General features: G+C 40.5%; 1 protein-coding gene across 1 annotated transcript; it reads left to right on the forward strand.

The window, feature by feature from the left end:
• The first annotated feature begins 422 nt into the window (after positions 1–422).
• On the forward strand, positions 423–17343 carry ARL9 (ADP ribosylation factor like GTPase 9). The gene is made up of 4 exons (XM_026508953.4): positions 423–1673; positions 4826–4988; positions 7905–8080; positions 16821–17343. Exons 1-4 carry the CDS (start codon positions 1326–1328, stop codon positions 16998–17000), a joined length of 867 nt encoding a protein of 288 aa, XP_026364738.2. The 5' UTR covers positions 423–1325; the 3' UTR covers positions 17001–17343.
• Positions 17344–24560: the final 7217 nt, after the last annotated feature.

Raw genomic sequence — 24560 nt, forward strand, 5'->3', positions numbered from 1 at the left:
CACAGCATTTTCAAGGCTGCTTGTAAACTGCTAACGTTAAAAACTTACATCACTCAAAGCTGGAACCAGCCTGTCATTCACTGTTCCTTACAAGCCTATTGGAACAGTAGATCTGATGAAAGAAAGTCAATTTATTGCATTAAGATAATTTCATTAGATTGTGAAATACATCCTTGAGAGCGGTTTAAGAAAATAATAAGGGGCGCCTGGGTGGCTCAGTCGTTAAGTATCTGCCTTCAGCTCAGGGTGTGATCCCATGGTCCTGCGATTGAGCCCCATATCGGGCTCCTCTGCTGGGAGACTGCTTCTTCCTCTCCCATTCCCCCTGCTTGTGTTCCCTCTTGCTGGCTATCTCTGTCTCTGTCAAATAAATATATAAAATCTTAAAAAAAAAAAAAAAAAGAAAATAATAAAAAAGAACCATCCATATATTTTTCAACCAACTTAAGAAATATTAACACCACCTTTGAAAGGTCCCATGGGTACCTGTTTGGCTGCATATGGGAACATTGGGGGGTGACTATTTTGTTTAGTTGTAGTTTTAATACCCATCATTACTACTATCTATGTTCCTAGTGGACTACTAATTTAATCTCCAGGTAATTCCGTTTAAGCGACATGTAAAAAAAAGGGAACCGTTCATGTTTCTCTTAAGCATCTTGGATAGCGGCCGCTAGACACTCCTAGTGGAGTTAAGACGGGAGGGAGGATGGGAAGATACCCGACTTCGCTTTTCAGGCTTGTGATTACTGGCTGGGAGAGGCGGGGAAACCTCTGGGATGCTCTGGACGCCGGCGGCTTCCGAAGCGTTCTTCCGATGGGAGACACGTGGGCCGGGTGGCTCTAGGATAATGTGGGAGAGGTGACACGCTAGGAACTGGGCCGGCTTGGAAGGCCTTTCAGAGACTGCGGCCCACACAAGGGTATCGGGGCCATAGTGCGACCTCCGGAGGACGTGTCGCCTGGGGCGTTTTTCCTACCCGGAAGATCAGTCCCCCGGGTCTCTCCCAACTCCCGTGGCTGGGCCTCCCCCACCTCCCTGGGTCAACGCTTCCTCTAGCTCCCCCGCAATCTCCCCTCCCCCGCCCCGCGTTCAGCGAATCCGCGGCGCCGCAGACCCCTGCTAGCGGGCGTCAGATGCCCGGCGGCAGCCAGCGCGCCCTGGGACTGGCCTCGGCCGCGCAGCGACTGCAGGTGTTGTCTACGCCGCGTGGACCTACGTCTCCACCCTGCGTCCGCCACGGGGGCCACACCTACCGGGACCCAGGGCCCAGGCTCCAGCGCGCGGGCGCGCGGAAAGAGGGAAGGAAATCAGGGCGGTGGGGATGGAGAAGGGGAAGGTGATGGAGAAGGGGAAGGTGATGGAGAAGGGGAAGGTGATGGAGAAGGGGAAGGTGATGGAGAAGGGGAAGGTGAAGAAGGGGAAGGAGCCGCAGAAAGAGAAAATTCGGGAAACAGGAAAGGAGGAGAAAGAGAAAAAGGAGGTGGAGAAGGAGAAAATTAAGGGAAAAGAAAAGGAGAAGGGGAAAGGAAAGGAGGAGAAAAGTAACTGTAAAGAGGAGGAAAAGAGGAAAGAGCGGGAGACCGAGAAAGAGAAGGAACAACTCAAGGGAAAAGAAGAGAAAGAGAAGAAGGACAACAGCGCCTTGACAAAGCCCCCGCTGGAGCCGCCGGTAAGGGACCGGGCCTCGACCGGCTCTCCAAGGCCATTGTAGGCGGTCAGGCCCGAGCGCCGCCGGCTCTGTTACGTCCGAGGCGAGGCCCCGACCCGCGCGGGAGGGAAGCGGGTCTCCTTTGAGGGCATTTTAATCTGTGGATGCGAGGGGGTGTGCCAAGCTTCGCAAGACCGTTGCTAGCCCCTTCCTGTCACCTGCCTTACCCTCACCCCCCACCCTGCTCCTGCGCTCACCCTCGGGCGGCGTAGCGATGAGAAGAAGAGGTCATGCTTGGTCCGCACCGGGCGGAAGGGGCCCTTCGCCTGCCGGGTCTCTGTCCGGCGCTCAGCGGCAGTGGCCACACCCCGCCTACAGCGCCGAAACCAGCCCCGAGCACTCGCCGCACGCGGGCTCTCTATCCGACTCCATTCTGTAGTGCAGGGCCCCTGAATTCGTGCAGATGTGTTTGAGGGCTGGACCTTCTCTGTGGTTACTGCTTCCTTTGTTTTCGGAGCACCGGCACCCAGAGGGATGGTCACCAAGTTTTAACTGAGAGGTCTCAGAAACCAGGCACTGCAATCACAAAAAGACAAATACCTATGGTGTTTGTACTACTTATATGAGGTACCTAGAGTAGTCAAAATCGTAGAATAGAATTGGTGGTTGCCTGAGGCTGAGGGGAGGGAGAATGATAATGAGTACAGAGATTCAGTTTTACAAGATGAAGACTTATGGAGATGAATGGTGGTGATGGTTGCAGGGCATCATGAATGTATTTAATACCACTGAATTGTATGCCTAATAATGGGTAAGATGGTAAATTTTATATTATGTGTGTTTTACCATAGTGAAAAAATTGAGGGGTGTAGGATAAAAAGAAAGAAAAAACAGGCATTGTTTGGATCAGCTTAATAAGCTTCTTGCTCCTGGAGTTCCTGAGCTCGCAGGTGCTTTCTGGTTCTAAACAATTTGAATTATTAACTGCGATTTGATCTCTGGTAAAACACAGACTATTATAGATCCATTTATCGTTAAAAGAATGACTATTGACAGGGAACGGTGGTGTTCAAAATCACAAATTGTGTCAGAACTTTTGGCTTAACAGTAATCCTAGCTTTCCTTAAGAGATGGTAAACATTAGAAAGCATGTATTTTGCTAAAAAATAAAGTAAAATGTAAGCATTAGTGACTGCAGAATTTCTAGACAGGTTAGAGTAGGGACAGCCATGTGGTTGAAAAGAGAGTAGGGAACTGTTTTTACTCACAATATTCCTCGGATGTCAGATACCATTATTTTAGCACCACTGAGAAAGAAAAAAAAAATGCTGCCAATCAAAATATGACATATCTGGACACTTGGGTGTCTCAGTGGGTTAAGCATCCCACTCTTGATTTTGGCTCAGGTCATGATCTCAGTGTCTTGAGATCAAGCCCCGCTCTGTGCTCAGCCATGAGTCTTCTTGGGATTCTCTCTCCCTCTCCCTCTGCTCCTTCCCTCAACCCTGCCCGCAAGGGCACGCGCTCTCTCTCTCTCTCTGCAAAAAAAAAAAAAAAAAAAAAAAAAAAAAGACATACCATGAATTATAAAACCCTCATTTTGGATATGTTAAAATGGGGGGAGGAGTGCATCTTGGAACTGATAAAATATGTTGGGGGAGCCATGAGTGGGGCCATTGGTGGAGACGGTAAGGGGGACACAGTCCACACCCTGCAGCCATTTCTTGGGCCCAACTTCGCTTTAAAGCATGTGATTTAAATCATCCTGTGAAGTATTCTCTATCCAGGAAGTCCTTCTTCGTCACCACCACACTCCCAGAATGACACTATAGCGTTTAGATGCAGAGGGAAGGGAATGGAGATGAAGATAGAAAATAACTGTGGAAATACCATTTGCTTTACAAGCCATCAAGAACTCCAAAAACAAACATGCACTTTTTCTAATTCTGTTATTCACAAGACAGTTTTCATAAATCATGCTCTACTATACAAGACCCTGTTAGACCAGATCTTCAAACATCTTACTTTCACATAGATCTTATTTTCAACAAAAGAAAAAGTGGGATAATGAAAAAAATTCACTTTTTACTAGAAACCCAGTCTAAATCTAATGTCATTTAGTGTTCAAGTACAAATGTAAAAGATTATTGTTATTTCCAAATAATGTCATTGAAGACAATTACCGGTGTTTTTTGTGCATGAGAAACTTTACCAGTAGGCAGTTTGAGAAATAGAATTGAATTCCTGTGGGCAATCTGGCTGTATTGTTGGTCATTTATTACTGTTCACATTAAATATTGTACCCTAAAAGCCACCTTTCTGAGCACTCTGAACTTTTCATACCAGCCTGCCCTTCTTGTCTCTCAATCAGTTATTATAAAAATTTCTAAGTCTGGTATGTTGGTGGAATGCTGCATTCTAAAGTTTATGTCAAGTTCAACAGGTTTTAACATCGGGTTCTAAAATAAATCTTCATTTGTGATTGGAACCTCTTTAACAATTTCTATAACCTTAGCCTTTTCATTCAATCATGATACTTATATTAAAAAGTATAAGGTGGAACTTTGCCCTAAAGTCTTTTAAGCTAGTTAGTGATCCAATTAGGGAAAGAAAACAGATCAATAATATGAGACCTTAGGTCCTTACATGCTGAATGGCATAGTCAGTAATGAACCATAGAGGTCCAAGATACCAAACAACAAACTGAATTCTGGTGCATTCCCCAGTGGACATGAACTCAAGAAGCAAGGTAAAGTCTGAAAATTGATCCAGAGATCTATGGCACCTTCTATAAATCCTGATATATGTAAAGTCTATATTTAATAGATTGATCACCACCATTCTAGTTGGAGGATGGAGGGATGTGGTATGATTAATACCACATAACTAATGGCTGTTTGGTACAGTTTGTTCTAGATCTATTAATTTTTTTTTAAGTAAGCTCTACGCCCAACATGGGGCTTGGATTCACAAGCCCAGGACCAAGAGTCCCATGCTCTACTAACTGAGCCAGCCAGGTTCCCCTAGACATATTAAATGTTCTGTGAAGTTTTGTTCTGGTTTACAATTCTACAATTATTGTTGGGTCCTACCACAGGCAGGCACGCTTCCAGGAGCCAGGAAAACAAGGCTCTGGTCGCATAGGTTTCTTGATTTGTCTTTTGTTTTCACAGGAGAAAAATAAGCAGATCCTTGTGTTGGGCCTGGATGGAGCAGGAAAGACCAGTGTTCTGCACTCTCTAGCTTTAAACAGAGTCCAGCACAGTGTGGCACCCACCCAAGGCTTCAATGCAGTATGCATCAACACTGAAGATAGCCAGATGGAGTTTCTGGAGAGTAAGCCCTCTTTCTCATTAGTAACAGGGTAGGCTTATCTTGTTATACCTTAAGCCAGACATACGTTAGCAACACTGCACCCTTATGAAAAAGTGACACTGGGTCAGGTTTTCCTACACTTTTAGAATGCATGTATAGTTCAATAGTGCAGTGTGGAGGATCTCACTTTCTATTCTTATTTCCTCCTTTTTTCAGTGCTGGCATAAGAGGGAGCTGCAAGGAAGGCTATAGCACCCCCTCCTATAATAGCCTCTTTTCCTTTACTACCCCCAATAAACATTCAGTCTAAGTAAATACGACATACTTCCTTCTCTGCAAATGCAACTATAAAAAAGCCCCAAACCTCTTTTTGTAACCAGAGGGCAACCCAGAAGTCTCTACACTAAAGTAATTCTGGAGTCACCACCTCTCTAAATATTGCTGTTCCCCAAAGTTGCATTAGATTCTGTTCTTTACATTCTCTCCTTGGATGATTTTATCCATCCTATTGGCCTTAAATACCATCTTTATGCTAATGACTCCCAAATTTACGTACCCAGCCCAAGCATATCCAAATGTCACCTGACATCTTCACCAGTATATCTAATTGGCCTCTTGAACCTAAAAGGGTCAAAACAAAGTGCTTGATTTATCTCCATAACTGTTTCTTTCCCTATAATGTACTGGTCAGTAAATGGTTCCTCACCTATCATGTTACTCAAGCCAGAAAACTAGGAGTCACCCTGATGTCTCCTTTTGCACCCCCAACTCCAGTCCACAAATAAAACACTATGAATTTTTCTACCTCTAAACAAAGCTTGAATTCATCAGTTATATCCTTTCCTACTGCACCTATTTCATTTGGAACCGACACCATCTCTCCCTTAGATTACTGTAATCGCCTTTTTATTTTTGCTTTCATCCAGTTACAAAAAGAAAATATGGGCAGAGAAATTGTTCAACGTGTAGGCAAATCTTTCAGCTAACAACATTATTAGGAATAGAGGTTTTAATTTGTTCAGAAGCTATAGAAGAAATAATAATTTTAACCAAATAGATAGCTAAGAAAATAGTCTCCATATATAAGAAGTGAAAAGAAAGCAAGGAAGGAACGAAGGGATGAAAAGAAAGGAAGACTTCGATTAGGGGAAGAAATGGACATATCTACCATTGGAGTGAGGGATTTCAACATATTGTCAATTATTAATAGAATCAAAGAGGAAAAAAATCAGCAAAGATACAGACAATTTGAACACAATAAGTTTCATCTAATGGACCATATAAGATTTTCAATTAGACAATTTTAGCTACATCCCAAAGCTATAATACATGGTTCTTCTCAAAGGCTCATGATCCACCTAGTGAATCATACAGCAAGCATTAACAAATTTTTCAGAGAAGGGGCATCATACAAACCATGTTCTTTGAATACATTGCAATTCAGTTAGAAGTTAATAACAAAAAGATAAAAATCCCTATATAGGTGAAATGTCATAGGTAAATCCTTATATAGATGAAGTGTTACACACACACGAAATGAGGAACAACCCAAATGTTCATTCATGCTTAAACTAAATATGTTAAAACCATATGAATTACTTAGATGATTACACATTCTTTTAAAAAGTTAATAACACAAAATAATTTAGGGAATTAACCTACCTTTGTAAAAGGAAAACAAAGGACAGGCAAATCAAGACATTTTCCCAGTAGTATTTTAATTTTTTTTGTTAAATTCCTAAAACAAGGGTCTTCAAACTTTTTCTGTAAAGGGCTAGGTAGTAAATAATGTAGGCTTTGATGGCCACATGCTCTCTACGCAGCTACTAAACTTGTAGTGTGGAAGCAGCGTGGACAGTATGTGAACAAGTCCACGTCTGTGTTCTGATAAACCTTTATTTATAGACACTGAAATCCAGATGTGATAATGTTCACGTGTCATGAAATGTTATTCTTTCTCTTTTTCTCCCCAACATTTAAAAATGTAAAATCCATTCTTTGTTCCTGGGCTGTACAAATGTAAGCAGTGGGCCAGATTTAGACTGTGGGCCATAGTTTGCCAACCTCTGTTGTAGGAGAAAAATAAAAATTAAATTCATTGTGTATATATATTATCATACCAGTAAATTTCTTCTGGGAAGAATCAGCGGAATGAAATAATCCAAAGACATTTTTTTTTTTTCTGAGGCAAATATTCTTTAATGCCCACAGGATCCTATTAAATCTTAGTGCAATGTTAAGAGGAGAAATTAGTTCTGGGATTTTGACGAAGGAAAAAGATTGTGCAAATGAGGCTGGCCAGTGAATTCAGTGTATTTAAAACTTATTTGGGGGGCGCCTGGGTGGCTCAGTCGTTAAGGGGCTGCCTTCGGCTCAGGGCGTGATCCCAGCGTTCCGGGATCGAGCCCCACATCAGGCTCCTCCGCTGCAAGCCTGCTTCTTCCTCTCCCACTCCCCCTGCTTGTGTTCTCTCTCACTGGCTGTCTGTCTCTGTCAAATACATAAATAAAAATCTTTAAAAAAAAAAAACTTATTTAGGAGAAAGGTGTGTTTTAACCTATCACCCCGAATTATTTTAGTAACATATAACATACTCCCATTTTCTGAGCTTAACAGATAGGCACTGGTCCCTGTGGTCGCAGCATGTTACAGGTCAGGAGGCATCCACTGTATCCACTGTAGTATCTAGTGTCTTTATGCTGAGTCTTTGTGTTCCAGAATGATTGAACCACTTATGGAGGGTAAATATTCCTACCAGCCATTTCCCTAGTAACATGTCTCTGGTCATTCTCAGAATTGGGTACACTCTAACACAGTGGCAATTTTATCAGAACACCTGTCCTGTGTTTGGAAATTACCCAAAAGTGCCTTTCCTGCCTCCTCAGTCGATGTTTCTGCAATGGTTTTTTTGTCTTCTTTCTCTACTGTTCTCTGTAGTTGGTGGCAGTGAACCTTTCCGTGCCTATTGGGAAATGTACCTGTCCAGAGGATTGCTGCTGATCTTTGTGGTGGATTCAGCAGATCACAACAGGTTACCTGAAGCCAAGAAACACCTTCATCAATTAATTGGAACAAACCCAATCCTTCCTCTGGTTGTGTTTGCAAACAAACAGGTAAAAATCTGCGCAAATACAAGTTGTACTCAATAGTTTTATTATTACTAAAAGAAATAGAAATGTCTACTTTTAATAGCTAGATATTTAACAATATGCTGTAAATTCAGTTTAGTTTATACTCATTAGATCTACTGGATTATGAGCTCCTTAAGAATAAAGACCATTATTCATCATTGTGTCCCTTATACTGAACAAGCATAGTAGAAATTTAACAAATATGCGTTGAATTTAATTCAATAAACATTTACTGATGGTTGAATTGATTTCAACAAAATATTTGAGTGTCTACCATACATAAAGAAATAGTTTGTTTTCGATCAATTAGCCTGACCTGAATTTATTTCACACACATAAAAAATATTTAACAACCACGGAGAGATTGGAACCTTGTACAGTGTCACTGGGAATGAAAAATGGTTCAGTCTCTTTAGAAAACAGTGTGGCACTTCCTTAAAAAATTAAAAATAGAACCCGCATATGATCCAGCAATTCCACATCTGGGTATATACTCAAAAGAATTGAAAGCAGGAACTCAGATACTCATATATCCGTGTTCACAGCAGAATTATTCACAGTAGTCAAAAGGTAGAAGCAACCCAAATGTCCCTCCGTGGATGAATGGATAGACAAAACGTGATATACATACAGTGGAGTATCATTCAGCCTAAAAAAGGAAATTCTGACACATGCTGTAATATGGAGAAACCTTGAGGACATTATGCTAAGTGAAATAAGCCAGTAACGGAACAACAAAGATCGTATGATTCCACTTTTCTGAGGTACCTAGAGTAGTCAAATTCATAGAGACAGAAAGTAAAGTAGAGGTTACCAGGGAATTGGAGGAGAGGAGAAGGAGGAGTCATTATTTAATGCATACAGGGTTTATATTGGTGATGATTGCCTTGGGTTGGGGGAAGGAGAAATGGGAGTTATTGTTTTGTGGGTACAGAGTTTCAGTTTTGCAAGATGAAAGGACTTCTGGAGGTGGATGGTTTCACAACAGGTGAATATACTGAACCGTACACTCACACATGGTTAAGATGGTAAATTTGTTATGTGTATTTTACCACAATAAAAAAAAGTTTAAAAAATTAAACATCTATAGCATTGTAATAGTAAAGCCCCTCTTTCAATTGCTAAGATTGCCAATCATTAGGGAACTTGATTCTTCCACTACTTCTTTTTTTTTTTTTTTTAAGTTTTTTTTTTTATTAATAATGATTTTTTATTATATTATGTTAGTCACCATACAGTACATCCCCGGTTTTCGATGTAAGGCTCGATGATTCATTAGTTTCTTCCACTACTTCTAAGGGTGAATGTTTATGGCAGTAAACCAAGTAATTACAAATGATGACCTAAAGGAGGAGCCTATGTTACAGTCCAGCCTGGAAGCTAGTTCTGCAGATTATATTTAAAAGAAGGGCTGGAGGGGGTGCCTGGGTGGCTCAGCCATTAAGCGTTTGCCTTCGGCTCAGGTCATGATCCCAGGGTCCTGGGATCAAGCCCCACATCAGGCTCCCTGCTTGGTGGGAAGCCTGCTTCACCCTCTCACACTCCCCTTGCTTGTGTTCCCTCTCTCGCTGTCTCTCTCTGTCAAATAAATAAATAAAATCTTTAAAAAAAAAAAAAAAAGAAGGGCTGTAGGGTGGGTGGCTGGGTCAGTTGAGCGTCTGCCTTCGGCTTGGGTCATGATCCCAGGGTCCTGCTTGGCGGGGAGTCTGCTTCTCCCTCTGCCTCTGTCCCTCCCCCTGCTTGTGTGCTCTTTCTCTCTCAAACAAATAAATACAGTCTTAAAAAAAAAAAGAAGAAGAAGAAGGACTGGAGCTTTGGTTTTGTTTTAAACTGGAGCCTCTTAAGTACCACAAACTACGAAGACCATGGTACATGTAAGTGAGCTGTATGGTATTCCATTGCATGAATATACCACAATTTTACCATTTTCATGCTGGGTGTTCGGGTGATTTCCAGTTGTTTATTGTTATTAACAGTGCTACAGTGAATCTTCATGTATGTGTCTGCTTGTAGGTGTGTATCAACATTTCTCTAGTGCATACACCTAAGAGAGGAATTGCTGGGTTTATGGATTTGTATGTATTCAGTTTTACTAGATCTTACCAAGTTGTTTTCCAAAGATATTGCCCCAATTTATTCTTCCACCAGCAGAATATGACAGATTTTTGCAGCTCCACATCCATTTCAATACTTGGTATTGTCAAACTTTTTCATTTTTGCCAATCTAATGGGGCTGAAATTTTATCCTGTTATTCTAATTTGCATTTCCTTAACTACTAGTGAGCTTGTAGTTAAGCTCTTTTCAGGTGTGCATTGGTTATTAGTTTCAAATTTGTTTCATTCTTTGAAACTAATTTCCACATCTGTGAATTGTCTTTTATTTATTTATTTTTAGAGAGAGAGAGAGCGCAAGTGAGAGAGAGGAGGGGGCAGAGGGAGAGGGAAAGAAAGAATCTCAAGCAGGCTCCATGCCCAGTGCAGAGCCTGACATGGGGCTTGATCCCATGACCCCCAGATCATGACCTGAGTGGAAGTCAAGAGTCGGTCACTCAACTGACTGAGCCACCCAGGCGCCCTGTGAGTTGTCTTTTAATATCTCTTCCCAAACTTTTATTAGGGTGTTTATCTTTTCTTATTTGAGTTGTAGAAATGTTTCTTATCTTTTGGAAAAATAATCCTTTGTTACTTACATGCATTACACATATCTTCTTCAGCAACTGGTTGACTATTATTTTACTTTGCTTATGGTTCTCTTCTTTATACATAGCTTTCCATTTATTTTTTTAAATGACCACATTTTTTTAAATTTATTTTCACTCCAGTATAGTTAATATACTACTTTCAGATGTATAATATAGTGATTCAGCAGTTCCATATATTACTCAGTGCTCATCAAGGTAAGTGTACTCTTAATCCTCTTCACCTCTTCACCATCACCCCACTCATCTCCCCTCTGGTAACTGTTCTCTATAGTTAAGAGTATGTTTTTTGGTATGTCCCTTTTTCTTTCCATTGTTTCTTTTGTATCTTAAATTTCACATGGAGTGAAATCATATGGTATTTGTCTTTCTCTGACTGGCTTATTTCACTTAGCATTATACTCTGTAGATCCATTCATGTTGTTGCAAATGGCAAGATTTCATTCTTTTTTATGGCTGAGTAATATTCCTCTGTGTGTGTGTGTGTGTGTGTGTGTGTGTGTACGCACGCGCACATGCCACATCTTCTTTAGCCATCTATTGATGGATACTTGGGTTGCTTCCATAGTTTGACAATTGTAAATAATGCTTCAATAAACATAGAGGTGTATATATCCCTTCGAATTAGTGTTTTCTCATTTTTTGGGTAAAATACCCAGTAGTGTGATTACTGGATTATAGGGTGTTCCATTTTTTTTTTTAAGTAAACTTTACACTCAGTGAGGGACTCAAAATCATGACTTTGAAATCAAGGGTTGCATGCTCTACTGACTGAGCCAGCCAGGCATCCCAGGATAGTTCTATTTTTAATCTTTTGAGGAACCTCCGCACTATTTTCCACAATGGCCGCACCAGTTTACCTTCCTACCAACAGTGCACGAGGGTTCCTTTTTCCACATCCTCGCCAACACTTGTTGTTTCTTGTGGCTTTGATTTTAGCCATTCTGAAAGGTGTGAGGTGATAACTCATTGTGGTTTTGAATGGCATTTTTCTGATCATGAGTGATGTTGAGCATCTTTTCATGTGTCTGTTGGCCATTTGTGTGTCTTCTTTAGAAAATGTTCATGTCTTCTGTCCATTTTTTAATCAGATGATTTGTTTTTGTGTGTGTGTTTTGAGTTGTGTGAGTTCTTTATGTACTTCGGATACTGATTCTTTATTCGATATGTCATTTGTGAATATCTTCTCCCATTCAGTAGGTTGTCTTTTAATTTTGTTGGTTGTTTTTTGTTTTGTTTTGTTTTTGCTGCGGAGAAGCTTTTTATTTTCATGTAGTTCCAATAGTTTATTTTTGCTTTTGTTTCCCTTGCCTCAGCAGACATATCTAAAAAGATGTTGCTATGGCCAAATTCAGAGAAATTACTCTCTTCTAGGATTTTTATGGTTTCAGGTCTCACATTTAGGTCCTTAGTCCATTTTTAGTTTGTTTATGTGTATTGTGTAAGAAAGTGGCCCGGTTTAATTCCTTTCCCTGTTGCTGTCCAGTTTTCCCAACACCATTTGTTTTTCCCATTGCATATTCTTGCCTCCTTTGTCCTAGATTAATTGACCATATAATTGTGACTTTATTTCTTGGCTTTGTACTCTGTTCTGTTGATCTGTCTCTTTTTGTGCCTGTTTTGATTACTACAACTTTGTAATATAACTTGAAGTCTAGAATTGTGCTACCTCCAGTTTTGTTTTTCTTTTTAAAGATTGCTTTCACTTTTTGGGGTCTTTTGTGGTTCTATGTACATTTTAGGATTGTTTGTTCTAGTTCTGTGAAAAATGCTGTTGGTATTTTGATAGCTATTGCATTAAATCTGTATATTGCTTTGGGTTTTATAGACATTTTAACAATATTTGTTTTTCCAATCCATGAGCATGGGATGTCTTTCGATTTCTTTGTGTCATCTCCAATTTCTTTCAACAAAGTTTTATAGTTTTCAGAATACGGGTCTTTTGCCTCCTTGGTTAGGCTTATTCCTTGGTATTTTATTTTGGTGCAATTATAAATGAGATTTTTTTTCTTAATTTCTCTTTCTCCTGCTTTGTTATTAGCATAGAGAAATGCAACAGATTTCTGTACCTTGATTTTGTATCCTGCAACTTTACTGAATTCATGTATCAGTTCTAGTAGTTTTTTGGTGGAATCTTCAGGGTTTTCTATATATAGTGTCATGTCATCTGCAAATAGTGGAAGTTTGACTTCTTCCTTACTAATTTGGATGCCTTGACTTCTTTTTCTTGGCTGATTGCTGTGGTTAGAACTTACAGTACTATGTTGAATAAAAGTGGTGAGAGTGGACATCCTTGTCTTGTTCCTTACCTTAGGGGAGAACTCTCAGTTTTTCCCCATTAAGTATGATGTTAGCTGTGGGTTTTTCACATAAGGCCTTTCCTGTGTTGAGGTATGTTCTCTCTAAACCTACTTTGTGGAGGGCTTTTATCATGAATGGATTAATTACATTGTCAAATGCTTTTTCTGCAACTATTGAAATGATCATATGCTTTTTCTTTTTTATTGATGTATCATGTTGCTTGATTTGCAAATATTGAACCACTCTGGCATCCCAGGAATAAATCCCACTTGACCATGGTGAATAATTTTTTTAATGTATTGTTAGATTTGGTTTGCTAATATTTTGTTGAGGATTTTTGCATCTATGTTCATCAGAGATGCTGGCTTGTACTTCTCTTTTTTGTGGTGTTTTTCTCTGGTTTTGGTGTCAGTGTAATGCTGGCCTCAGAGAATGAATTTGGAAGTTTTTCTTCCTCTTCTGTTTTTTGAAATATTTTGGGAAGGATAGGTATTAACTCTTCTTTAAATGTTTGGTAGAATTCACCTGTGAAGCCATGTGGTCCTGGACTTTTGCTTGTTGGGAGTTTTTTTTGATTACTGATTCAATTTCATTGCTGGTAATTGGACTGTTCAAATTTTTATTCTTCCTGATTCAGTTTTGGGAGGTTATATGTTTTTACGAATTTATCCATTTCTTGTAGGTTGTCCAGTTTGTTGGCATGTAATTTTACAATCATTTTACAATCATTTGTATTTCTGTAGTGTCAGTTGTTTTTTCTCCTCTTTTGTTTTTGATTTTGTTTATTTGAGTCCTCTCTCTCTCTCTCTCTCTCTCTTTATGAGTCTGGCTAAAGGTTTATCAATTTTGTTGATCTTTTTGAAGAACCAGCTCCTGGTTTCACTGATCTGTTCTATTGGGGTTTTTTAGTCATTTATTTCTGCTCCAATCTTCATTATTTCCTTCCTTCTGTTGGTTTGCAGTTTCATTTGTTCTTCTTTTTGTAGCTCCTTTATGTGTATGGGTAGGTTGTTTATCTGAGATTTTTCTTGCTTCTTGAGGTGGGCCTATATTGCTATAAACTTCCCTCTTAGAACTGCCTTTTCTGTGTCCCAAAGATTTTGGACTGTTGTATTTTCATTTTCATTTTTCTCCATGTAATTGTTGACTTCTTGGTTGACCCATTCATTGTTTAGTAGCCTGTTATTTAGCCTCCATCTATTTGTGCTCTTTCCAGATTTTTTCCGTGGTTGATTTCTAGTTTCATAGCATTGTGTTCAGAAAAGAGGCATGGTGGGTGAGTGAGAGTGAGAGAGAGAGAAAGAGCACACGAGTGGGAGGAGGGGCAAAGAGAGAAGCAGATTCCCCACTGAACGGGGAACGGACATGGGGCTCAATCCCGGGACTCCAGGATCATGACCTGAGCCAAAGGCGGATGCTTAACTGACTGAGCCACAAAGTTGCTCCTCCTCCTCCCCCTCCCCCTCCTTCCTCCACCTCTTCTTCTTCTTCTTCTCCTTAAATAAACTCTATATCCAGTGTGGGGCTCCAGCTCATGACCTTGTGATCAAGAGTTCCATGCTCTACGGACTGAGTTCTACAAGGAACCCCCTTTTTATCCAACATTCTCCTCATATTTTCTTCCTCTCCAATTCCATCAGTGAATTTATTACCTTGAGACATTGTACATGTTACTGGATCCATTAACACTGTTCAGAAGTCCCTACAGGCTCTAAGAATAAATGAATTCTGATCTCAGACAAGCATTGGAATGTATTGGGATGTATTGGGATGACCAACATCTAGAAATGTAATCAACTGCAACCAGATACCACCAGAAACATTTTTCTAGATACGTCTCCTGAGGCAAGGAAAATAAAAGCAAAAATAAACTATTGGGACTACATGAAAATAAAAACTTCTGCACAGGAAAGGAATTCGTCAACAAAACAAAAAGGCAAGGGGGGCCTGGGTGGCTCAGTCGATTAAGCAGTTAAGTGTCTGCCTTTGGCTCAGGTCATGATCCCTGAGTCATGGGATGGAGCCCCTAGTCGAATCCAGCTCCCTGCTCATCGAGGAGCCTACTTTTCCCTCTCCTCTGCCCCTCCCCCCTGCTTGTGCTCTCTCTCTCGCTATCGCTATCTCTCTCTCTCTCTCTCAAATAAGTAAATAACATCTTTTTAAAAAAGGCAAATACTGATTGGGAAAAGATATTTGCAAATGATATATCTGATAAGAACTTAATACCCAAAATACGTAGAGAACTTACACAACTCAACATTTGAAAAACAAATAATCCAATTAAAAAATAGGTAGAAGATATGATGAACAGACATTTCTCCAAAGAAGATATACAGATGTCCAACAGACACATGAGAAAGATGCTCAACAGCATTAATCATCAGGAAAATGCAAATCAAAACCACAATGAGAGATCACCTCACACCTGTCAGAATGGCTAGAATCAAAAAGACAAGAAATAACAAGTGTTGGTAAGGGTGTGAAAAAAGGACCATTGTCCATTGTTGACAGGAAAATAAATTGGTACAGGACCCACAGTATGGTGAGTCCTCACAAAATTAAAAACAGAAATACCGTATGATCCAATGATTCCCCACTACTGAGTATTTACCCAAAAAAACTAAAACACCAATTCAAAAAGGTATATGCATCCCTGTGTTTATTGCAGTATTATTTACAGTAGCCAAGATATGGAAGCAACCCAAATGTCCATCAACAGATAAATGGATAAAGAAGATCTAATATATATACATATATTGGAATATTACTCACCATAAAAAAGAATGAAATCTTGCCATTTGTGAGAACTTGGGTGGACCTAGAGGGTATTATGCTAAGTGAAATGAGACAAATACCATATTATTTCACTTATATGTGGAATCTAGACAACAAAAGAACAAACAAACAAAAGGGAGAAATTGACCCATAAATACAGAGAACAAACTGATGATTGCCAGAGGGGAGAGTGGTAGGGGAATGGGCAGAAAGGAATGAAAGGGAGTGGGAGGTACACACTTCCAGTTATGGAATGAATAGGTCACAGGGATGAAAGGTACAGCATATATAATGGCATATGCTGAATATAAGGTATTGTAATAGCATTGCATGGTGAGAGACGGTAGCTACACTTATGGTAAGCACCGAATAACATACAGAGTTGTCAAATTACTATGTTGTACACCTAAAACTAATGTAACATTGTGTGTCAACTATACTTCAATAGAAAAAAATTGATCCTATTGAATATGATTTTCGGTAAATAAAAAAGAAATGGAAAAACAAAAATAGAAGCAGGTTGACCACAGTGTTTGGAAAATTGATTAAGGTATTAGAATGGCTTGACCTCATTCCAAAAATTCCTTTTTGATGATAGCTCATAACTGCTGGTATAATTCTGCTGCCCTTTATTTCTCTCTCTCTCTCTCTCTTTTTGTAAGTAATCTCTATACCCAATATGGGGCTCAAACTCACAACTCCAAGATCAGGAGTTGTTGCATGCTCTACCAACTAAGCCAGCCAGGTGCCCCATTGCTGGTACTATTCTGATTAAAATCTTTATATTCAGGCAACCACTGGGGTCATAATAATGGGGTCATGATATCCTTCACATTAAAATGGAGGTGGGATCATTGAGAGCAATAAATTAGAATAATAAATGTATCTATCCAAAAAGATTGCAAAATAACCAGCTTTTTCCTATCTGTTTTCCATTCTGGGTGAAGGATCTTGAAGCAGCCTATCGTATTACAGATATCCATGAAGCTTTGGCATTGTCTGAGGTGGGAAATGACAGGAAGATGTTCTTGTTTGGAACCCAAGTGACTGAGAACGGCTCAGAAATACCCTCCGTCATGCAAGATGCCAAAGACTTGATTGCACACCTGGCTGCAGATATGCAGTGACCACGCCCAGGCCCACTGTGCAGCTCTCAATCTAAATGTCACCAGGGAAGGTTGAGTGACAGGTTTGAAGCCAAAGGTTTTCACTGTCAAATAAAAAATAAGCCATTTCCTATTTTCTTAATGCATGACATATATACAAAGATAATGTTAATTGATTAAGAGCCTCTCTACATTTAGATTTTGAACTTTGAAAATATTGGTAAAATAATATGTTTGGGGGATTTGGATTTTCATCAACAAAATTAAAGTGAAGATTAGTAAGCATTCAAACCATTTGCAGTTTTTCGGTGACCTGAGATTTAAATTAAAATATTTTAATAAACGACCTCTTTTCAAGTAAAAATCTAGGTGTCTTTCCTTAAGTAGATTCGCATAACACTGAAAGGAAAGAAATATCAGGATAAGGCAAGGAGAAAAGTAAGCACTACCAGACATACATAGAAATATAAAGTAACACATGTAGAAAGATTTAGGAAAGACTTCTCTTTCAGGAGCTGATACACTAGAATAGGAACACTGAGGATTTGATTTTTAAATACTTGACATTTTGCTTTTATACATAGATAGCTTTCTTCACCAGAAATATTTTATGATAATTCTGTTTAACTACAAACGTGGTAAAAATCCAACTTTTAACCTTAGCGTCTTGTCTTGATTTTAAAAACAAACAAAAGGACTTCAGTTTCTAGTCAGTATGTAAGAAGCTCGGAAGCTGCCACTCCATTCTAACAAGTGAAAAGCTAAACAGACTGAAAAATCAACAGCTCTTCGAGGATCCATAAAAGGCGAGGACACAAGGCAAACTGCTGCCCCCAAGACTGAAGAAACCAAGAAGAGAAAATTTACTGGAGCAGAGCTTCATGAATGGAAACAACTGTGGGAACCAGTGCCAAGGGAGGAAAACCAGAACTGTAATTGACGAACTGCTGGAGGCTCAGATGGATGACTATGAGTAAAAACTCCAGGTGATCCAGACACAGTGGGGTCCCTACAATTTTGTGAGACTTATCTTTAGGAGCTTGATGAGATTCCCACAGCAAATATTAGAGAAAAATCCCCTGGTGCTTCCAGAGGAGGGAAAAAGGAACCAATTTGAAATATACCAAAGCACTGTGTTTTTATTAACAAGGCCTGCCTTCAGGGGAAACTAGTTAACCAGAACCTAACTTGCTGGGGTACTAACAGAGCCTAACCTGGGGAAGAGAAATGCCCAACTCCAGCCCATTCGAGCCATCTCGTCCCACATAAGCAGAGAAGAAAACAAAGACACACATGTGAAGTTCACTGTCCAGAGGCACAGGCTCACTAAAAGACTAAGACTAATCATAGGAGTATAGAACACTTCCCCCTCCCACACCCCACCACCACCTTACTAAAGGTCTGTTTGTAGCAGTTTCTTTTACTTAGTACATCATGCTTGGCTATTGAGGAAAAATTACAAGACATACCATAAGCCACTGGGTGGCTCAGTTGGTCAATTGTCTGACTCTTGATCTCAGATCAGGTCTTGATTTCGGGGGTGTGAGTTCAAGCCCTGTGTTGGGCTCCATGATGGGAGTGGAGTCTACTTAATAAAAAACAAAACAAAACAAGAAAGCAAACACACAGAAGAGACATCAGAACCATATACAGCATTGGAACCAGTACGGCAGAGATGTTGGGATTGTCAACAGGAATTTAAAACAACTTGATGACTAATATGATTAATGTGCTAAGAGTTCTAATGGATAAAGTAGAGAGCATACAAAATCAAAGGGGCAATGTAAGCAGAGATGAAATTTTAAGAAAGAACCAACAAGAAATCCTAAAGATTAAAAAAAAAACAACTTTGTAACAAATGAAGAATGCCTTTGATGAACTTATTAGTAGACTAGACACAACTGAGGAAAAAAATCTCTTGAGTTTGAGGATACCTCAGTAGAAACTTCCAAAACTGAAAACAAGAACAGACTGGAAAAACAACAGCAACAACCCAGAACAGAATATCCAGGGACTGTAGGCAACTACAAAAGATGTAAAATGCATGTAATGGGAATACCAGAAGGAGAAAAAAGAAAAAAGGAAATAGAAGAAATATTTGAAACAATAATGACTGTGCAGATTTCCCCAAATTAATGTTAGACATCAAACCACAGATCCCAGAGGGTCAGAGAACACCTGTCAGGATAAATGCCCCCAAAACTACACATAGACATATAATTTTTCAGCTGCAGAAAATTAAAGATAAAAAAATCATGAAAGAAGTCAGAGGGAAAAAACACCTTACCTATGAGGAACAAAGATAAGAATTACATTCGACTTCTCAGAAACCATGCAAGTAAGAAGAGAGTGAGTGAAACATTTAAAGTGTTGAGAGGGAAAACCCACCAACCTAGAATTCGGTACTCTGTGAAATTATCTTTCAAAAGTAAAGGAAAAAGACTTTCTCAAATGAACAAAAATCAAGGGAATTTGTTGCCAACACACCTGCTTTGCAAGAAATGTTAGAAGTTCTTCAGAGAGAAGGAAAATTACACAGGTCAGAAATTCAGATCTACTTAAAGGAAGAGTACTGGAAAAGAAATAAGTGAAGGTAAAATTAAAACTTTTATTTTTTATTCCCCTTTTTAATAAAGATTTTATTTATTATTTATTTGAGAGAGAGAGCATGAGCATGGAGAGGGGGAGGGGCAGAGGGAGAAGCAGACTCCCCGCTGAGCAGGGAGCCCCACGAGGGGCTGTATCCCAGGACCCCTGGATCATCCAACTGGAAGGCAGATGGTTAATTGACTGATCCATCCAGGCACCCCATGAAAAGAGGATTTGTTCTGCAAATCCTTCCTTTTAAAATTTGGGATTTGTGGCAAAAAAAAAAAAAAAAATAATGAAGAGGAATTAGCCCCTCTGAATGTTAGCACAAAATCTCCACTATCAAGTATTGGAATGAAATGGAACATACTTGAATTTAGGCATACATGTGCATAATGTTAATTGCCCTCTGAGAGATGAGATGTTAGAGTGATACTTTAAGGTCACTGGCTTTCTCATCTTCAGAGCTGCAGAGTAATGTTGAACAGTATCATATCACAAGAGCCACTTGGGTTTCTAAGGTCAGTCAGACAGACCTTAATCTGTCCTATGGAAACTGGATCACACAATGATTCAGGATTGTCAGAAACCCTGCCCTAAAGATTGCCAAGTACTGGCCTTTGGACAAATCCCTTAACCATATTGTGTCTTACTTGGTCTTCACTCTAGAAAAGGATTAAATCAAATGCAGACTACTTCCAGCCCTAAACTCTGATTCTATCTCTTATGTTTTCTAAGGTCGTTGGGGGTATACATAAGTTCCTGGATACCTATTTCAAAGGTGATGCCAGAAGCTTTTGGGATAGGGGATGATAACTCTGTTCAGTCTTGTTTTTCTCACATTCTGATTTTAGCTTCTACATTTTGGTAATAAGTGTTGTGGCTCGAGTTTTTCCCTCAGTGAAGAGATGTTGAGTGCCAGCATGGTGCCGGCTGCTTGATGCTGAGGATGATTAAAGCAGGGACTTGAGAAGCTCTCAGGCTAGCAAGGAAGGTACATGACGCAGGGGTTTCTAATGAAATGGCACTCAGCTAAGACAGGTTGGCATGTTGTCAGAGAGGCTGCCTGGCTGCCAGTCTTCCCCACAGGCCTCACAGGTGGCATTCACTACCTTAGAATAATGACCATTGCCAGCCTTCCCGGCTCAGAAACTTTAAGTATAGTTAGCACAGTAAGAATGGATCTGTCTTGGGGCACCTGGGTGGCTCAGCTGGTTAAGTGCTGCCTTTGGCTCAGGTCATGATCTCAGGGTCCTGAGATGGAGCCCCACATCCCTGCTTGGCAGGGAGCCTGCTTCTCTCTCTCTCTCTCTCTCTCTCTCTCTCGGTCCCCCTAATCGTGCTCAATCTCTCTGTCAAATACATAAATTAAAAAAAAAATTAAAAAAAGGATGGATCTGTCTTTTCATTTATTGATTTAGTCAACATTTATTAAGCACCAACTATATGCCAGAACTCTTGCAGTTAAAATGATGGAAATTCAACTTAAATTTGTGTGTGCCAAAAAAGGGCATTTGGGGGGCTCATTATACTAGGAAATCTAAGGTATGGGCAGATTCAGGAGTTCAAAGATAACAAGGCTGTCTCTCCATCTCTTGGTCCTGCTAACCTCTGTTTAGCTTCATTCTCAGATTCCCTCTGCAAGGAATTGCTCTCAATACCAAACCTACAACATTCAGATAGCTCATGATCCCAGAGCAAAATGGGTCCTCTCTTTTAAAGCAGCCATCCAGCAAATCTCATGGAGGGGGAAGATTGGTTCTGCTGGGCTCACATAGTGATCCCTGTGGCCAAATTGCTCCGAGCTGAGGGAGGGGAGAAGGATTAACCCTCTCAAACCATATGGAATGAGTTCCCCACAGAAAGAACGGGCTCTACTTTTAGAAGAGGTAAGGGATTCTAGATAGGAAAAAAATAGAAGGAATGTTAACTAAGCACAGCCGTGGGCTTACACCAGCCATCAGGGCAGAGAATGTCCCTATCATTAAGGAGCTTATATTCTAGCTGCGGAGGCACACACAAAAAAAGCAGATGAAATAATTATAAATTGTGTTGAATCAAGTATCTGAGATAGAAAGTAATGGCAGGAACATTTTTAAAATTACTATGGGTTGGAAAAACTTGAGTGGGTGATATTTAAGCCAAGAGCTGAAGGATAGAAAAGAGCCAAGCCAGTGTGTGAAGAGAGGAAAGAGTGGGCTCCAGGCAATGGAGACAGGTGTAGGAAGATGCTGAAATGGGAAAGATTTTGACATGTTAGAGAAGATTGAGGAGGCTGGAATGTAGACAGCAAAGGTGGAACAGCCCACAGTAGACCGGAGAGAGAGAGGCAAGGACCAAGATCCTGTGGCATCCAATGGTGCAAAGCTGGAGAATTATTATAAATAGTTTGGAGAGTCATAATTGTCATTACACCAGTTTGAGGGCACTTCAGAATCCAGAGAGATGATGGTGGCCTGGGCTGGCATTGGTGAAAGATGGAAAGAAAAGCATTTGAAGGATGAACTGGTTGCCGATGTACTGGAGGTAGGGAGGGGGGTGAGGGAAAGAGAGAATCCAGATTGATTCCTAAATGTCTCCTGGGAAAGACATAAGTCAGTTTCATGAGATTGGTGTATAAAATCAGAATGCCAGTATGTAACTGCGATGTGGACCAGAATTCATTCTGTGTGATCCTAGTCTCTCCCAGTAAGAAAAATCCCTGAGAAGCTGGATCATGTCAGAAGGTTGCCTGGTGAGCATGGATCTGTTGATGTCTCAAGAGGGCCTGAAGAACCAGCTATATGTAACGCTTGCAGTCTGTTGGCTTTGGACTCGCTCCTCTCTGCAATTTTTGAATAGACATAACCACTAGGATATAATATTTGAAGGCATTCCATTTAGTGGTGGACTAGTACTGATTTAGGGGTGCCTCTTTAAAGTAAATTTACAGAACTCTTGCCTTACTGTTCACATACTGAGTTAAAACTCTCTGATAGCTTTATTTCTCATTTCCCCGAGTTTTGGGGATATACTTCTTGAATTTCCATACTGTACTGCACATGTCTGTATCATGTCTGAGGGAGCAGATTTCCTGATTCATGTATGCCACACTCTTCTCATTCTTCTAAATAATATCCACAATCCAAAATGTTTCTCTTTTAACTTTTTTGCATCTGTGAAACAAAATATATCCATATTGTGCAAATGGTGTATTTAGGTTTACCATATACTTAGACAGATGACTTATTCTTGAACATCTCTAGTGTCTTGTCCCAAACAAAAACAAAAAACCCACATCAGGGAAACCCTACCACTTCTTTTCTCCTCTACCACACCATCATGGCCATGAAAATTAGCTGAAAGCACTCCTCGGGATTGGGAGAGGGTCCAGATCACTTACCTTTTAGTATCTCTTAGTATAATAATGATAAAGAAGAGAGAGGGGGTTGCCAAAAAGAGGGTTATAAAAATTCTGGTATATTGTATTTTAAAAAATACCACATCTAGTGGAGAAAGGGGATCCCTCTTACACTGTTGGTGGGAATGCAAGTTGGTACAGCCACTCTGGAAAACAGTGTGGAGGTCCCTTAAAAAGTTAAAAATTGAGCTACCCTATGAACCAGCCATTGCACTACTGGGTATTTACCCCAAAGATACAGACGTAGTGAAGAGAAGGGCCATATGCACCCCAATGTTCATAGCAGCATTGTCCACAATAGCTAAATCGTGGAAGGAGCTGAGATGCCCTTCAACAGATGACTGGATTAAGAAGATGTGGTCCATATATACAATGGAATATTACATAGCCATCAGAAAGAACGATTTCACATTTGCAGCAATATGGACGGGACTGGAGGAGATAATGCTAAGTGAAATAAGTCAAGCAGAGAAAAGACAATTATCATGTAGTTTCACTCATTTATGGAACATAAGAAATGGGAAGATCGGTAGGAGAAGAAAGGGAAGAATGAAGGGGGGGTAAACAGAAAGAGTAATGAACCATGAGAGACTATGGACTCTGGGAAGCAAACTGAGGGCTTCAGAGGGGAGGGGAGTGGGGGAATGGGATAGGCCGGTGATGGTATTAAGGGGGGCACATATTGCATGGTGCACTGGGTGTTATACGAAAGTAATGAATCATGGAACTTTACATCAAAAACTGGGGATGTGCTGTATGGCGACTAATATAATATAATAAAAATTATTTTTAAAAAAGATACCACATCTAACAAATTAATGCTATCAACACACACACATATTGTGAGATAATTACAGGATTTATAAAAAACAATGATTTATAGTGCACTTCAGTAGACAGTGTGCCCTGTAACCAGACACAAGTTGTAGATGAATGTATTATTCTTGTAATCCCGTCAGTGTTTCTTTGTGTCTGTGTGTAGAACTTCATGTGAAGAAAACTTTAAAAATCTAAATTTGAGATTTTTCCTGACTATTAAGTTTGAATCAAATGACATATTGGTGTCGCCCATCTCCCATACCCACATTATGACTGTTGTGCATTTACTAGAAACTGATGGAAGTCAATCTTAGCGGTGGAGGGCCTTAGAATATTACCCCTCCCAGCATGATTAGGGAACAAAGGCCTATGGAGAACCGGCGCCACAGAACCCCTGAACCTAACAGGGACCTGGCTATGTGGCCCGAGTGGTACCTCAGCTAGACTGGAAGCTGCTATGTTGTCCCCAAGGCCTGAGCCACGAAAAGCACTCCAGAGTCCTCGCCCTTAACAAAAGGAACAGCTGGTCGGGAGCCCGCCGGTTTTTCTCCGCCGGCACGCTCGAGTGGGCGCCTGGAGGCAGGCGCGTCCCCTTGGCAACCGGAGAAAGCGCGGGGAGGGCCGCAGGGCCGGGCTGCTAGCGCCGGGCCTGGAGGGGGCGGGGCTTCGTCGCCCCGCAGCCCAAGCCCTTCGGGTCCCGCGCAAGACACCCAGCGCGCCTGCGTCCCGCTTCGAGGATCAGCGCCGCGCGCCGCCGGAGCTTCTGGGCACCA

The sequence above is a fragment of the Ursus arctos genome, unplaced genomic scaffold (assembly GCF_023065955.2).
Source record: "Ursus arctos isolate Adak ecotype North America unplaced genomic scaffold, UrsArc2.0 scaffold_9, whole genome shotgun sequence".
NCBI lineage: Eukaryota > Metazoa > Chordata > Mammalia > Carnivora > Ursidae > Ursus > Ursus arctos.

Coding starts and splice junctions, on each gene's coding strand:
- ARL9 (XM_026508953.4), top strand. CDS start 1,326: ATGGAGAAGGGGAAGGTGATGGAGAAGGGGAAGGTGATGGAGAAGGGG. Junction 1,674..4,825: donor AGCCCCCGCTGGAGCCGCCG/GTAAGGGACCGG, acceptor TTGTTTTCACAG/GAGAAAAATAAGCAGATCCT. Junction 4,989..7,904: donor CCAGATGGAGTTTCTGGAGA/GTAAGCCCTCTT, acceptor TGTTCTCTGTAG/TTGGTGGCAGTGAACCTTTC.